General features: G+C 37.8%; 1 protein-coding gene across 1 annotated transcript in view; it reads right to left on the bottom strand.

Moving 5' to 3' along the window:
• Window positions 1-426: 426 nt before the first annotated feature.
• ZNHIT6 (zinc finger HIT-type containing 6) overlaps window positions 427-18319 on the bottom strand; it is a 30439-nt gene continuing 12546 nt past the window's right edge. The window contains exons 9-10 of the mRNA XM_032117509.1: window positions 5089-5213; window positions 427-720 (exon numbers count right to left, since the gene is read on the bottom strand). Of these exons, the coding sequence (XP_031973400.1) occupies window positions 635-720; window positions 5089-5213 (211 nt within the window). The 3' untranslated portion in view covers window positions 427-634. The remainder of the gene's footprint in view (window positions 721-5088; window positions 5214-18319) is intronic.

Genomic DNA, 18319 nt, shown 5'->3' with positions numbered 1-18319 from the left:
TGGATTTTAAAACCCAAGGTAATTTAGAAGATCTGGAGAGAAGACTATATACACAGTAACATGCCACCCTGCAAAGACAGCCTGACCTGACCATTAACACATGAAACAAGATGCAACTGAGTAAGGAACAAAAAAAAAAGTATTGTACCGAGCACCCAAAATGTCACCAGAGAAGATTAAAGTCAAAAGTAACATAAGAGCATTTTCAGCAGCTCAGTGTTACATAGAAATACTGTAAAAGGGAACTGATCTAATGAAACAACCATGCTTTTTTATCCAGTAAATTTAAGCATTAAGGCTCAAATCCACATATAAATATAAATATATGATCAGATATTTAAACCCAAAAATTTGGCACTGAGCTGGTTAGGGAAAAAGGAAAAACAATGGTGCAATTTAAGACTGCAATTAAATTAGAACACAATATTTTTTTTCTGGAAGCACAATTCCCCATGTTTTTATTTACATCCCTAAATATGCATTATTAAATCCAAAAACAGTCAAGCACTTTGAGCATGCTAGCTGTAGTAAAGGAAGTTAAGCCAAACCTCTAGGTGCTTAGTAGTATAAAAAAAATTTAATTAAATAATTAAAAAAATAAAAGCTCATTGCACCCTCTTCTCTCAAAGAACTGTCATGAATTGTCCCGAATCTCCCCTTCTTCCACAGATGAAAGGGATGAGCTTTCACTGTCTGAGTTCTCTGCAGGTTCACTGCCATCTGAGGATATAGAACACAAAAAACAAACAAGCAATTAGTTTCAGCAATGTTGTTTGCTCATCAAACAAAAGCAGTTTCGTATCTTCTTTTCCTTTTAACTGCGCTTTTCTTTAGGACAGCTATTTCATAAGACATAACCAGTCTCATGACATGTGATAAAGCCCTGGGTAGGACCTTGTTGTTGAAGGAGAAATCAAGACAATGCTGAGAATTCCTTTCAGCTTTTAAATCTTGGTCTTTCAGCCAAGTTGGAAAGCAGAGTATTTATCCCCCACAAAACTCTGCATCTACTGACAATTTAAAATTATTCTTTTGGCTTGTTTTAAGTGTTGTTTTCTGGGATGCTACACACATATATCACAACTGTAATGAATTATAAATAATTTACACTTTTCTTAGCATTTCAGTTAAGATGTGGAACTACAGAGAAATTGTAAATGGAAATGGCAAATGAAAATGATGTAGCTTTGTGTTTCTTCCACATATTCCAGCACCCCAAAGATAGCGATAAGCTATGTAACTCCCTAAGCTAAGTCTGGTGAGGGTCAAGGCGCACAGTAACTTGTGCTTTAGGGCATGGCTACTGTGCTCTGCTGAGATCATATAGTGAAACTCTCATCTCCAAAACCGGTCTTCAACCTCACAGCCCATGGATCCTTCTTTAACAAGCACTGACCCTGGTCACCTTGTGGTGAGGTCACCAAATGCCACTGGTTGGTGACACTCAAGCAGCACAAAAATAAACTACAGCAAACCAGGCCCATGATTCATATTCTGCTCTCATTGTTATTTTCAGTATTTGATCTATGAACTTAAAGATGTTTTTGAGCATTTATTATCAGAGGTTTCATTAAGGGAATGTTACCAAAATGGAGTTGATGAAGTATGGTTACTGTCTGGTCAAGATAAATTCTACAGCTGGCAATCATGGATAATACATAGGACGCAGTGTGCACCTGTACACTTTCAATGGAATTTGTTCAAGAAAATAGAAGCATTTCACCCAGAAACATCAGAGGTTACATTTTGTCTATATTAAATCTAGTGTATAATCAATTAACATTTATATGCCAGATATGTACTGAGTAATGCACAAAGTAAGGCCTGTGAAAGCTTCTATAATCCCCTACTATCTTCAGCCATGACTGACCTTCTATGCTGAAATCAGAGCACCTGTAGTTTTTGCTATTAAGCAAGTCAAGCATCAAAACATCACATAAAAGAATGTGGCAATCTTCTGACTCACAGCAAAGCTGCACAGTCAGATTTTACTTTTGTCTGTTACAGTAAAATTTAACAGGAATTATAGATTGTCTTCACTCAAAAAGAGCATATTTGTATGGTGCTGATAGCACTGCCTATAAATTAAGATTGCCCAATCCTTCTCACCATAAAACTGTCTGCAGTTTACTTATAATGTAAAATTGAAACTCTGGGTTTTTCAGTGGCAGTTTCCTTCCTCAATCTTTACTTTCCTTATGCAGTTGAAAGTTTCAGCCAAAATACTTCAGCCATTTCTGAGAAGAAGAATAGGAGAAATAGGCTTTATACTCATCAAATCCTAGCAGTTTCTCTTTGAAGGGGCTCAGCTCTAGCTATCCCCCAGTCCTTGGGGGCTACTACTTGAATCTCAGGGAGAATGGTGATCTTTCCCCAGCATATGCCTGTTGCTGTGGTTATGAAAACTTGACTCTGTTCTTCCTGGGAAAGGGGGTAGATCTGAGATTGCTCAGGAAGGAAACAGTATTTTAGCAGTTAAATTCCTGCAAAACTTTTCTCCTTGTTCTAGCCTGGGTCCCATGCAAACAGGGTTAGCAGGGTTATGGCAGCCTGAGCCCCCATGCTCAGCACACACCCTGCCACATGTCCACTCATCAGTGTGGCAGCTGTTTGCCTGGAATACAAAGGGAGGTCAGCTGGACAGGCTCTGAGTGGGACAAGTGTCCCTCCGGGCACGCCAGGAGGGAGAGGGGAAAGGCAGCATTGGTGGCAACAGGATAAGTGAGAGCAGGATATGGATTGGGAGGAGCAGACTACTGATACAAAAAGCCATACATGGCAAAGAAACTGGACTGCAAGAAACACAGAAGATGCTGCAGCAGAAAGGTCACTTCTTGGGAGATGGGAAGGGGCTAAAATACTTCTCTGATTACAATAGACTTCTCCCTGGACAGTCTGGAGGTTAACCTAAGATTTGCACTCTTAGCAATTATCTGTGAATGCAACTGCTAAAGCAAACTGAAAACTGTTTTTTTTTCTCCTATATTCTGTAAAGATGACGTACAAAAGAAGAGCACAATGATTGTGACACAGTCTAACTAAAGTGATACTTCATCTTCAGACAGAATAACAGCAACAAAAAAGTCTTCCAACTTTCATGTTCATGTTGTGAACATGCTTTTCCTCCAAGAATCTATAATTACTGTCACAGATTTCCACTCTTAACAGAAAAAATACCAAGAACAGAGGGTCCAAACCTAACTCGAGGCCGAAGTTGGTTATTAATATCTTAACCAAGAAGACTGCAGTAAGTTATGATAAAAGTTGTGAAAATCATGACATTTTTGCCATTAGCTGTAACTTTTGCTATGCTATACCCAAGACATCTTAACAGGGAGCTATTAAGTTAATTTTTATGGGCTCTATAGAAACACTTAAAAAACAACAAAAATCAATGCTTCTCAAAACCTGAAATGGCTGTTAGTGTTCTCAGAATCCCTGCAAGGATGACTAGCAATCAAATGATTCCTGCAGCAGAGGAAGGTTACTGTCCTTAAGACACACACTTGCACTGCCCTGTGATAGAGCTGCCGGCACTTCCCAGCTATCACTGGCTCTTCTCTTCCCCTTCTCCTCTGCCTTCTACAGAATCAGGTAGGTGCTGCAAGAGCATGACCTCAAAATACCGTTGTTCAATCAGCACTTACTTGAATCTATAACCTTAAAAGGACAACCTCCCTATTAGCTCAGGAGACAATGACAACCCTATACAGATTAAGTATATGACTCAATCAATTGTAATTTGCTCATGACCTCTAAACCATAGGGGTACAGCTGACTACTGAAAAGCCAGGGTCCTAGACCAAGAAATAATGGATAAACTCAGAAGCACCCAGCTTCATGTACTCCAGTGTCTGTATGTGCATTTCCAGGGTATGTATCACAGGGCCCAGTTACTCAGACCTGACTCCTACCTTACCACCTGGTGTGCTGTTTCCCTCTCAGAAGCCCTCGCAGTACATAGCACAAGGAATTTTTGTGCCATATCTTTGGCTGCAGATTGCTCTCACTTAGGGGATCACTTTGTGTAATCTAGCCAGAACAGCCAAGATCCTGGAGGTCCAATATCACTGGTACAATATTCTCAGTTCCGTATTTAATCAGTCAAATTATATACATTAGAGCCATGACTGAACAGCTGCAGGGAAATAGTAATTGCAAATACATCTCAAAGCTTTTCTGTAAAAATCTGTAAGAATGAGAGACTGGCCCATCACTGAAAATTATGGGATATGATAACTAAGGTGACCAGAAAGGGGACTAGGAGACGAGAATGGATTCCCTGTTACAGCAGCTGAAATATCTTTTAGCAATCTTTTAGCTTCAGAAAGAGATGAAACCTTTATACTGGGGAGAAAAATGGAAATTAACTTAAAAACTAAAAGCGAATTCCTGCTAGATCTGGATTCTCTTCCAAATTAACTCCAAGATGAAAGCTTTCCCTCAACAAAGTATTTTTTAAAAGACAACACTGTGCTTTTAACCCACCTTAAAAGTGACTTTGCCATTATAATTTCCAATAACTATCCCACAATTCAGAATTATTTGTCCAATGTTAGAAGCCATGCTAGAAAATAAAGGAGGATGATTCCTTTGCATGACTAGGAGGATTACTTAAAACTCATCTTCCTTAGACAGCCTGACTCTTTAGAAATAATCAACTCTGTCACACTTTGCTACATAAAAAAAACTAGCACAAGTCTGAATAGTTGTTTTACCTTAGTGGCTAAAAATATATTAAAAACCCCAGTGAAGCACCAGTAAACAAAGTTAGACAAAACACCTCCAGTACAGCTCATGGATGTATGCCATCAGCCAGCAGTTTTAAGACAAGAGCATTCATAACAGCTTTTTTTATAGCAATCTTATAGCTTCAGAAGGAAATACAAAACCTATTGCTCATTCCTGGAAATATTAGTAGGTATATCCTTAACTACTGTTATATAACAAAATATATGCATATATTATTTTTATATATATATATATAAATATATATAAAAAATATATATATATAACAAAATATATATAACAAAATGATATAACAAAAATATCCAAGTATAACGTAACAGGAAATAAATATATGCTCACCTTGGCCAAGGACCACCATGTCATTCTTCAATGTTTTCAAGACCACAAATAATGTTGGATACTCAATTATTACTTTGCCTTTCAGATTGTCTAGAAGGCTTCTACTGGCATCCAGTTCATTGTACCTTAAAAATAACAGGAAGTTTACTTTGGATTTTAATACTAGCAAGGACATAATGTACATTTGCTGGGGAAAAACAAACGTAAAAGGCTTTCTGTCATTTCACATGATTTTCACGTGATACCATGTCCAGAAGAACTATCTTATAATTCAAATTACATATCCAGTCTTATTCTCCAACTGCACCATGTTTTTAAACCCTCCTAACACATAAAGAACAAAGGGAGAATGAAAGACAAATTTCTCTGAGGTTTGAAATGTTTTATTATGTCTTAATGAATATCTTCAGCAAATGAGATATGGACATAGGGCTATCAAAATGGATACATTATCAAAATCTGATTCTAAATTAAAAATAACACTTAATATTCTACTTACGGGTTTTAACACTACAGGTTTAATTTACATGATTACTAGTGTACCTTACTTATCACGTTTGTGAATTACCTAGTGAAGCCCTAGGAAGATGAAATAAAAAGCTTACCTGAACAACTACTAAAGCACGGGTATACTGGAAGCACTTAGAGCTCTGTTTTTGTAGGAGAGACACCCTTTTTCTGATACAGGAGCATTGTAGCAATAATTTCTAAAAGATGGTACAACACCCCTGTTATGCCAGAGCAAATCTCTGCTTACAGCATCATCAGAGCCAAGCTCCCTGCAGAAATCCCCACGTACGTGGGTGCTCCAGAGGCACAGGACTTGGATGTGTGGTCCTTTCCCAGGAAAGGGCTCCTCTTCACCCCGGAGGGTGAAACCAGGTACATAACAAATGACACCACAGTAATGAAAAGTAAACTCAGCACCCTCTCCACAATTACTCTCTCAAACTGTAACGTTCTCTCCCAACTGTCTAACTAGAAACTTGGATGTGGGATTCTGGGGAAAGGAAGGGGTATTTCAAAGGCTTCTGAAAGAGGGACCTTGTTGCTTTCACTTGCTGTCACTGCGGCATCCGAAGGATGCTCTGATACTTTTACGCTGCAATCTGAGTGATGCAATTCTTTCTGTAAGCAGCATTATTAAATTACCACTAAGCTGTTGTATCAGCTAAGGGCAAATGAAGTTCAAAACCAAAATATACTGTAGGCAGTACGTGGAGTATTACCCATAGCTACTCTATCTCCTCTGATCATTAACATTATGCAGTTGTGCTTTCTTTTGCCAAAACCAACATGGGATAGGTGAAGGAAATTATATACTTTACTATTTACAATAACGTGTGATTAAAAGCAGTACACTGGGAGTCAGCACACAAGAAGAATATTGGAGGTAAACCAAGAACTGAGTTCCTGGGATTTAAGGGGGACTTAGTTTGAGCAAAAATTCTGTCATATTCAACTTCAAATCATCATGAAAATATTTGGTTTCATGTTTCTCTCAAGCCAAAGTAATTACGACCTCTTCTTACTGAAACCCTTTAAAAGGGATAACAGTGTATTACATTTCTTACTGAATGAATGCATTCATAACCTGTGGATTAACACACGTGAACAGAAACATATTTACTGCTTTATTTACAGTACTCTAAATGCAAAGTACAGCAATACCTTTCCTTTGGCAAGAACCCGAACACATTCCTTTCTGGTTAAGCAAACATTTACCACCAAGAGGCCAAAGTAATTCACATGCCACAATACACTTTCCATTATCTCATATTTTAGACAAAACATCTTTAGCGTCCAGCTTGGCATAAGATAAAACATTTGTACTTAAAACTATTTTATGATAGTAAATTACTGAAGTGTTAGATCACTGAGTCAGAGCTTTATCTTTTTTTGTTAAAGTAAATTTTATTGGTTGACAGTGATAGAGAAAACATTTAAATTTTTAGTGCATAATGTGAGCTGTAAACTTCAGGAAGAATATAACAAAGGAACTTAATGCTTCTCTTATTTAAACTTGTCTGTTACTGTATATGCTATCCAAAAGATCTCAGTCTACCACATTCTCTACTTCATACACAGGTGCAAGTTGAGGTTTTCTGCTAATCCACCTGTCAGGCTCTTCCTTGACTGTGCATGCTTAAGACATCTCAAAAGAAAACTATTATTTGTCACATCAATTCCAAAGTCTAATAAGGAACAGCTCCTGAGCAAGACGGATTTTTCAGGTTATCTCTGAAAGACCACTTCATGATAAAAATCTTCACAATTTCATCCCAGAACTAGAACAAAGTCACACATCAGAGGGTGAACAACAGATACCTAAGGGCAAGAGAAAACTACTCTGTAGGGTTTAACCAGAAACCTACACACACACACACACCCCCCCTTTCAATTTTTACTTATGAAAAGGCTAGACCTCTTTGGAGAAAAATGAAATGAAATGGCATTTGTAACTTCCTGTAGTGATTATTCACCAGGATGAGCTGAGGATGTAGGGTAACACTGGAATAGTAGACCTTTCCATGTATGTGCAGCAAATTGGTCTCACCACAAGCAGGAGATAGAACAGGGAGAACCTCACAAGCAGATATTACCGGATACCCTTTCATCACCACTTTTACCTACTAGTTTTCTATCCCTGGGACTACGTAGCCTGCTTAGGAAGAACCCATAAGGAGTTGTAACCTTCTCCAAACCCATCCTTCACTGTGCATTTCAACTGACAACCCAGTAAAATGAACAACCAGTGTAAGTCTATCCTTTCACTTGGACTCTCAAGATTCAGGACCAGCTGTAGGAACCAGCTTAACTGAGGCTGTCATCCTAAGCAAGCTCCTTCAGCCCTTCATGCCAGGATGGATTTGAGATAAGCCTGGCTCCAAACTAACTGACCATACCAACAAAACCATTGCCTTAATACCCATCTTCACATCTCTCTTTTAAACCCTTTCCCTGCTTTCTCTTTTCTCCCACTGTCCCATTCATACTAATCATCTGCACTATGGCTTCCCAATCCCTGTATTCAGCAGGACTTCTCTTTGCATCTTCCCTCTCAACCTCCTTTCTTCCCTGGTATTTACTTTCCACATATTTTCTCTTTCCCTTCCTTACGTTCCCTCAGCCTCCCTGAACAACACCCACCATCTAATAATACACTTTCCTGATTATTTTCTTGCTCCAAGCAAAGCTTCATGCCCATGTCGCAAAGCAATAAATAGGCCTGGATTTTTTCTTAATAAGAAATGACTCCATTTATAAGGACCACAAAGAGATGATCTTAGCAGACAACAGCTTTTGATTTTAGCTGGAATGAAATAACAATAACTACTTTTTGAAGAACCAAAATTAAACAGAATTTGCCTGCTAGCAGGCAGTTTAAAAGCCTACAAAAATTGTGACAATTGAGAAAATTTAGCAAGATTCAGCAATCCCAGATCAGTTCCCACATAAACTGTTGTATTTGCTCTATGAACAGTTCTGTTACCTTTCACAAAATACTGAAATTAATGGCTCTGCACTTCTGATAGCATCTGTGAGTTTCTGCAAAGGCTAGTTTCACTATCTATAGTTATTCCACCACCTTCCAGGAATTCAACAATTCAGTCTCCTAATCTGTCTCCCACAGGCAGGAATGCCACATTAGGTCACTGCATCAGAACAAGTTCCCCTCAAATGGAGCCTGTGGCTATCATCGCAGTGGCGTAACTTGTCTCCATGAATTCAGACAGCAGGAAATTCCCTGCTGATCAGGTTTTCCTGAATGTCATCTACAGGAACTTCAATTTTAATAATAATAATAAAAAAATCTGCAATCTGGAATTAAAGATAAATTGTAGCCAGATTATTTCTTTAGTTTAGTCTTCTAGACACTGAAAAGAGAACAAACAAGTTTTTGCCATCTAAACAATTGTATGTATTACCAAAACGTGGATTTGTATAACGACATTCATGATTCCCTGTGAGAGAGATCAACTAAACTGCTTGCACGTATTTTACACAAAGATGACTTTTCTTCCTAGAACTGAGTGGAAACATCGAGGTATTTACTTGGCATAACTCGGATACAATAAATCACGCTATCTGTTTTGGGCCTAGTCCTAAAAATCCATAACCAAACCTACGCTAACATATGGGAAGAAAGAAGGACTCTTTTTCACCAGACCAAAGAGGGTGGCATTTCCTAGGTATCTGCATATGCCTAGAAGGAGGCAAAGACTGGGTACAGCACTTAAAGTCTCTCCCAAGCACTCATTCTGAAGTGCTGCAGTACAGCAAAGATAATAACTAACAGATGGACTTTCATTCCTAAGTGGTGAATAACCTCTTCGTGTGGTTATGATTTGGTGAACATGGAAGCAGGGAAATGCTCTCTTGAATTAGGTATGAAAGGAAAGTTGTATGGCAGCAAATACAATGTATTGAAATAATGCACAGTATTTACATTTAACTTCGTCACTAGAATGCTGACATTCTAAAAAGCTTAAACCAGTGAATTTTATTAGTCCAGATACATGACAAAATTAGAAAACTCAATGAGCAAAACAGCAGAAATCTTAGAAACAAACAAAAAAAAAAAAGACTTGCCATAACACTTCCTTTATAACTAACTCTTATCAACAGCAGAACAATATTAAGGAATACTTTGCCGAACACTCTTTTAAGAAAAGAGAATGGGAACCTAGCTCAAGTTGATATTTTTATATGAAAAAAATACATACTACAGTTTACAGAAGTATTTAAAACCTGATAGTCCTCCTTCCACTCTTGGTTATTTTTCTCCTCCTGGTCTAGGACCTCCATAATTTGCCTCAACAGACGTTCACTAACCTCTCCTCCATACTACTGATACTGGCATAACTTAATCAAGACCAGTACAGACCAGATGCCTGGCCAAATCCCTTTCAAGTCAAATCCCTATCTTAAGTAACACTTCCATCAAAAAAGTGCTTTTTCTGGGGAAAAAAAAAATAGATCAAGAAACCTTCTTTTATCAACCATTTGGACCACAAACCCAGCTAGGAACCAACTAGAAAAGTACAGGAGAAAAAGCTGCCAGCATACCAGGGAAGCATCTTGGACATCATCACCATCTCCCAACTACACCTACATTCATAGAGTACATAAAGGCACATCCAATTAATGAGAAAACCATGAAGCTGTTCCTTTTCCTTGCCATATTTCAGCCATAGGTCATCCTCACACAATGACCATATTAAGACAAATTGTAACAATTTGTAACAACTCCTCTCTTTCATGGGCTCTAAGAGGCTCTGCCACTAGAGAAACCCAAGAACTGTTGAAAATTCAGGTGTAAAATGGGGAACAGAAAAACTGAACTCACAAACCCCTCTTGTAACATCCTGGAAGAAAAAAAAGTAATACTCAAGTGAAGACAGCAGGAACACCTAAATTATTTGACAAACAGTAGATGTCCAAAAAGATTCATTGGTTTGTTCACTTCTACCCTAGAAAACACACAAAACAGTTAATGGAAAGGAGAGAGAAGCAAAGTAAGACTACAAGTATATCACCACAGAAGCACAAAGGCTGTCCTTGTTTAAGCCTCTTGAGAATGAGGCAATTGCACAAAGGAAAAAAGCATAGTAAAAGTTGTTTAATGACAATAATGGAAAAATATATCAATTGATGGCAAAACCCATAAAGCAGATAAGGCAACTGCTTCAACAATTTAGTGGACTGAGCTGTAAGAGTGATGAGGTAAAAGGATTCAGGATCACAACAATGATCCAAAGATTAATTGAAGTACAGAACATTCTGCATCTTTGAGTTATAAAACAAAGTACAACAAAACAAAAGGAAAATGTGAAAACAGCAAATGTCAGTTTCTTGCATTTGGCAGAATTTGGTGCAAAGAATACAGAAATAAAGTGATACTGAATTTCAAGAATGCAAATACTTTCCCCATCTCAATAAGACATAATGAAAAAAAAGAACAAAAATCCAGCATCAAGTAAAGATGCTGTAAGTCAAGTGCATCACAGCAATAGTTCTTTACATACATGGGAATTTACTTACTTTGTGAAGCCAGGCAGCTTCACAAAGTGCTCAAAAGCTCAAGGTTTACAACTCTTTAAATATTATAGAGCTGATATATGAAAAAAGTGTAAACCACAATCATGTAAGGCCACTATACGACTCAGGATAAAGAAACAAAACAGCCTGAGTTACCACAAGCCAGAAGACTTAATGTGAATGTGAAATTTCACAAGGGAAAAGTTCTGATTAGTAAGACTAGTGAGGTGGCTACTGCAGATGAATGTCTTAAGTTTCAAAAACTGAAAAGGTATCAGTGGCATATTTAGTACAAGTAAAAGCTGTGCATTGTTCTCCAAAAATATGAAGAGGTCAAAATATGAAACTTGTATGACTAATACAATACTGGCATGATCACAGGGAAAAAGTCAGTCATAAGTCTACTTTAATGACAGCATTCTGATACACAGCCCCATGAAACCTAACTGTAAATAATTTGAGGTACAAGTTGTACCAAGGAGTATCAAAGGATGCAACCAGAAACTATTAATACATCAAGTTCAGAAAACTAATATGTCAAATTTCATTTGACAAATTAACATAAGCAAGCAGTACACTGCTAAACTAAACAAATACAAAACTGATGAGAAATCAGTCACTGTAAATTTGCAATACTTTTGTCATTATGCTTGGGTTAATCTAATGAACCTCCACTTCAAGAAGAATTGATATTTCTCTAATTTCGAATCCCCAAATAGCAACTATTAACTTCCAAATTTGGCTCATATGGAGAAACTCTAAATGTCTTTAATGCTCTGTACTGAATGGTGGAAACATATTCACAAATTTATACTTATTTTCATGGGAATCACACTACCATAAACATACCATTAAGGTACAGGTTGCCAATGCTTTACAATGAAAAGGAAAAACTATGAAATAAAGAAAACAAATTATTCTCTTGGGAAACAAGCAGGAAGGTCAGTTCCCTACTTGGCAATGTTGAAACAATCAGTCCTAGCACACTTCCGTCAAGAAAGAGAAAAAACAGAGGGATTCCCTTTTGGCGGGATCAGGAGGAAATAACAGGTTTTCTCCTTCCTGACAAGAACATGTAAAAGTTCTCCTCTCCTCTGTCTCTGTAAAAACACTGATGGCTATGCTGCCATGTTTCACAGTGCTGCAGATTCCAAACTCAGCCTATCACTTCAACTGTCCAGGGCAGAGTTTGTATCTTTGCTTCTAGAAGCCTTTTCAGCCTTCCCATGGTCCCAGTCCCTGAAATTAAGGAACTTTAAATCAGCATCTCATTGTCTTTTTCTTCCAAGAAACCAGCAGAAAATCCTCTTTTTCCTTCATAAAAATATTTTAACAGCAACCCACAGAGTTGAATTAAGCCCGTCAATACATCTCACAACACCTAATCTACAGTGGAAGAGGACAAATAGTTTGAACGTCACTTTGGCTCTACAGCTCATTTTTACCAGCTCCTTCCCTCAGCCAAGGGGCTACAGATTATTCAACAGGGTTTTTCCAACTATAGTATTTTCTTGAATTTCATAGCCTGTTTTCCTGCCTTCAAGTCTGCCTTATACGCGCATGCTACACAGCAGATGAACTTCCATGAAGACTTTTCCCGTACCATACATATGTTACATAGTTACACACATACATGGGAGGTGCCCTCTGCTCTCCAGTAGAAATGTCGGGCTGGAGCAAACCGCAAGATCTGTTCTTGAAACAGCCTTTTCCAGCTGCACATTCTAAGAGAGGACAGAAAATCTGCCTGTGCATGTGCTGGGTAGGCTGTTCCCGTGCTCTAAGCCCAGATACGATGAGAAAAGAGGATACTGTGTACAGTTTTTCTGGTTTAGAATTTGGGGTCTGCCTACCTGCTCTGCAAACATGAAGTATCTGAAGGTCTTCAGATCCGCCTGTGGTGCTTCTGGAACACCACAACATGACTGGACAGGTCAAACTACCGGCTGAAGCCAACTTAGCACTTACTGTTCTCTCATCCTCCACCTCTATACTTACACATTCCTCCTCTACAAGTTGTCTGGATTTAACTTGCTGCAACACAGATAGCAGAATTTTGGAGTGGACCTTATGATTTCAAATAAATCTTTGTGCAATAAATGTCTCAGTCAGCAACTCTCTAGCTGGGACACTCTAGAAACCCTAATGCAATACCATTAATTGTAAAACAGTTCATCCAAAAGAATTCAGCATGGATTACAAAACACTGGATTGTTACTTTAAAAAAAACCAGGCGTCTACTGGTTCATAAAGGAATCCCTTTCAAGAAAAAAATGATTGCACAAGATAGTAAGATGGACAAACTCTGGGTTTTTTTGAAATCATCCCAAAAATCTTTTGAAAGGTCAAGTAATTGTAGTCAGACATCACAAACATTTAGCTATGCATGCTACAGATTCAGACCCTACACACTTATTATACTCAGCAATGAGTAGTTTTCTGCTTTCCATCTCTGTTGTGTAATACAGGATTTCAATGAAGAATGTAAGCAGCTAGGAAGGAAAGTGACTGCTTTTTACAGTAAAAGCTGTGTAACCTGGCATCCACTGCTCTGCATCGCTTTTGTCAGCAGAGAGACTGATATTCAGATAGAGATGGAGCATGTGAGAAATACACTAAAATGGCTGCAGTAACAAACCAGGAAGCCTGAAATGACCTGCAGGAAAACATAAGGAAGTATTCAGTAAGAAAAGCAAGAAGTTTTAATTAAAAAAACCCCACCAACTAAAATCCAACACTCTGGGAAAAAACAGCAGCAAGTATTAATACATAGGAGTGCTGTGTTTAAGAAACAGACTACAGGCCAAATTCTACTTCCCCTTGAACAGCACGAAGTCACCAGTGCCTGACTACAGTTGTGCAGTGAAGAATGACTATTGTAAGCTGGTTCCCTGCTTTTGTAAAGCTGGCAGAGCTGCTTTTGTGCCAGCTGCTGCAAGCTACAGAGGAGTAATGAATTCTACTGTCAATCTTCTGGCATAGGTTAAAGCCAGCTTGGGGTCTGTTCCAACTCATGCCAAGGCCAGCAGTTCAGCCAAGGATTTGTATCCTTAATTCCTGTCTCATGTATATTGTGTACTACACAAATGTGAAAAGAAATTGCTTCCTAAGTAAGACTAGAGAATCATAAATAAAGCACACCACTTTTCAACATTTGCAGAAAATGCAAAGGAGGAAATAATGCTTGAAACGTGTTAATTCTAGCACATTTGTTTTGCAAGATGAAGCAGTATTTTTGAAATGAGGTCATAATATGATAATAAAAAGAACTGATTCCTGAACCACATTAACAGCAGTGACTTTTTAAAGAAACTCAGTTATGTGTGAAAAGCAGGAAGCAAAGACTATAAGCTCTCTTGGTTTTACATGAAGTTATTCACAAATGACAATGCAGAAGAAGTGCCTGAGGAAGACAGTATGAAAAATTAAGGAAAACATTAACAGATCAATACTTGAGGCTACCTTCAATGTATTTTAATATAACAGGGTTTTAAAAATAATCCTGAAGTAACTCATGAAACAAGTTCTAACAGACATTTTTAAAGATAAGAAAATAAATAATCTACATACTACATTAAAAAGTATTTGGTTCCATTACATTTCTACTATTTAAAGTAAAAATTTAAAGCATTCTACAAAGGACCTTCAAACTAAAAGGGTGATTTGCTGTGAAACACAAAAACCAGCCAAAACTAAACCACAAACTCCTGTTTCATAAACAATTACAATTTGAATTCCAAGATGATTTTCCAAAAGTGTGTTGGCTTATTTGCACATAGTAAGACAAAAAGCTTCACCTTCCTAAATCTATTACTGTGACTACTGCAACCTACTGATGTGATCTAACCCTTAGTTATTTAAAAACAATAGACTACAAAAGAAAATTCTCTTTGAGCACATAGCTCAGTCATCCAAGGAAATAACTCTCATTTCTGCCAGCTGATCTTGAGACAGGGCAGTGATCCAAAATTACTAACATCATCCAGCCTTCTGGAAAGCAACTGAATTAAATCAGTTAAAGCAAAGTAAGTGTTCACCACCATAAAACAATGGCACTTAGTAGAGGAGAACCTCTGATACTTGTTGAGTAGATTTTCTTCCCTGTGGTCCACAAGAATTAAGTGGCAAACATGCCATTGTTCTCATGTGCCCCAGCCAGTGAGTGCCGCCACAGACAGTTAAGAAGCCCCTTGATGTTGGAACTGGCACAAAAATCCTTTTTGGTATTTTTTGCTTTCTGAGTAACTGGAGAATGAGCTACACCAGCACCTACTGATACAGAATACAATTCTACAACTTATTCTGTATCCATCCCTGTATGATGTGGCAGTTTTACAACAGGAAAGCGACAGGATACAGTCTGGGTACAGCTCTGTACTCCAGCTCCTTCACGGATGTGGGTCTACTCGAAGCAGTGGACTTTGCAAAGCTTTTAAAGCCAACCAGACTGTATTTTCCAGGCACCTAAATATTCTGTCTGGGCCTACTCCGACCTTCACATCCTCAAAGTTTTCTGCACCAACTGATTTTGAAATAACGCTCACGTGGTATTCTGAATAGGCAAAAAAAGAACATTACTATACAAAAGACCTAACACTGATGTTTAAGAAAGCATTATTTAAAAATTCTATTAAACCAAATGCATGGAATTAAAGTGTCAACTACCTAAACTAGATTCATGCAAGATGTTACTGAGCCCAGTAAAAGAGATATTTAATTTGTGGGGTTTAACCTTATTTAGATTTGTCTCTGAAACTATCAGTACTTAATTAAATTATACTTTATTTTTAAAATTAAGTTTAAGTTGCAGTTATTTCTCTTCTAGAAATAGGATCACCTTATATGATAAGGCTGAGTAAACGAATTTCTCATGAGGTATCCGTAGTTACAAAACAACCTAACTCTGACTATTAACTTACTAATAAAAAAGACCAACGATCTGTTTGATTAAGGAATTCTTTTTGGGAAGGGCTGGTTGCTGTTTTGGTTTAGTTTTCTTGTTACACGAAGCTTGATAAGGCTATTCTCAGGAAAATGAGAAAGTGTATTTCCCAAACCACACTGTGTAATTTGGCTGTTGCACCTTTCCTTTCCTTACTGGAAAAAGCAATACTCTTACCATATGAAGTCACTTTGAAGGCATCCCAAATAAAGGTCTGAAGATAGTCAGGACACTAATTTATTCTGAAGAAAGAAAATACTACTTTATAAAAGAATGTAGACTATAAAAATCATCCAAGAGGCAGAAGTTAAACCTTTCTTGGAATAGCTACAGCCAAGGAGAGAATGGACACCAACCACTAACTAAATATTGCATAACAGGTGATCGAAGCAAGCAGTACCAAATGGAAAACTATTCTGACCCACTCAAATGCAGATTTTTTCCAAACTTCCTTTAAAAGCAAAAGGTTTTAAGTGAAGAAGAGAGTTATGTAACGCTTGTTTTTTGAAACCCTCCTTTGCAAGATTCCTCATAAAGTAAGTGTAACTGAGAGTTATAGAGCATGAGATGACAGGTAGGACCAAGAAGACATGAGGAGAAATTATGCTTTAGGTTACCCCAATTAACTGTGGAGTGCTACCAATTAATACTGAAAGCAATTCTTACAGGCTGGTTTTAGGGAAGACAGAAGTAATAACTTATCGCAAAGTTACCTAGGAACTGTCACCACTGATGGTAAAAGACACACAGCAAGAAGAAAGCAAGCACCGTATTTGGCAGCTATCCACAATACCTGCACACCAGTGGCTTTCTGAAGTTCTGCAGAACTCCTGTGAGAAATCAGAAATCAGTACTTCATGGCTAATTTCTATTTCTGAAGAAAGAAAAAAATAAAACCCCAAAAATTTAAAGCATTCTACAAAGGACCTTCAAACTAAAAGGGTGATTTGCTGTGAAACACAAAAACCAGCCAAAACTAAACCACAAACTCCTGTTTCATAAACAATTACAGGAAATACTAAACTCCTTCTGTAGCATACCTACCTTAAAACTAGAAGACTAACATTTTATAACCCATAATAATCCTGCTTAGATACTCTCCAAAACACCACTGCACTTCCTCAATAATACACAATTTTAAATACGAAAAGGACTTTTTTCCAAAAGGTTCTGCTAAGCCTAAAACCAACATCTGACAAAACAACATGTGTTTACAACTTTTCTATCATCTAGTGCTTGTGGAGAAGAAATTTTTCTGGTGGGCACAGAAGTTGTAGATAACACAGCATTCATGTACACTTACACGTATGAGTAACCTACGCCAATCCTATTCCTTCAGTCTGCCCACCAAGTGATGGAAGATCTTTTTTCCGTACAGAAATATACAGCCTAAAATCACGCAAAATGAGGAGGCACAGGATGAGAAATTACACTGAGCTGACAGTGGCACTCAAGGCTACACAAACCAGCAGTTAACGCTTCCCACTGTTAAAGAAACAATAAAGAAAGGTGAGGGAGCTCTGTCTCCACTCAGTTTTTGTTCCATAGGGAACACCACTAAGCAGCAAGCTGGTTATGTTACATCACAACTACTTCCACTGCAATTCCACATATTGATTCATAGAGTAAGAGCAATATTCTCCAATTAACTTAGGGGCGAGGAACCAAAAGGAGAAGAAATCAAAACAAATTCCCTCTTACTTAACTGTAATGCAACTACAGTAAAACTCTGAATTCCCTCACAGAGCCTTTGTCACAACAACAGCGTTGAGAGTGCCTGCTGGCACAGACACAGCTTATGTCGACAGAAGTGACTTTATGCTGACATAGCAGTCCCATCATTTCAAACAAACTTTGTTCCTTCCTTTCAGAGGAGGAATTTTTCTTCAGTATGCTGTTTCTTTGACCTGTCTGCACTGCCCCAGCTGGGCCTGCTCCACCAACTTATATGAAGAGATTCATATAATTTCCAACTGCGGAAGTGCTGTCCTCAAGTCAAAATACACTTCTATTTTAACTTTCTACTGGTGTTCCTGTACTTCCAACTTTACATTCACTAAGTAGGATAAATACCAATTACTCCAACCTCATCATCAACAAACAGGCTGATTCTGGGAATACAGATGAGTCTCAGACTTAAGAATATTTAGGTTAATTTAATTTAATAAAAAAAAATTCTTGCTCAAATCTGTGACATAAGGAAATATTATAAATACTTCAGAAGAGGCAAATGGTTAAGTAACAAAA

Source organism: Corvus moneduloides, chromosome 9 (assembly GCF_009650955.1).
Source record: "Corvus moneduloides isolate bCorMon1 chromosome 9, bCorMon1.pri, whole genome shotgun sequence".
Taxonomy (NCBI): Eukaryota; Metazoa; Chordata; class Aves; order Passeriformes; family Corvidae; genus Corvus; species Corvus moneduloides.
The sequence above is the reverse complement of the archived record's forward strand: the minus strand, read 5'-3'. Positions and strand labels throughout refer to the sequence as shown.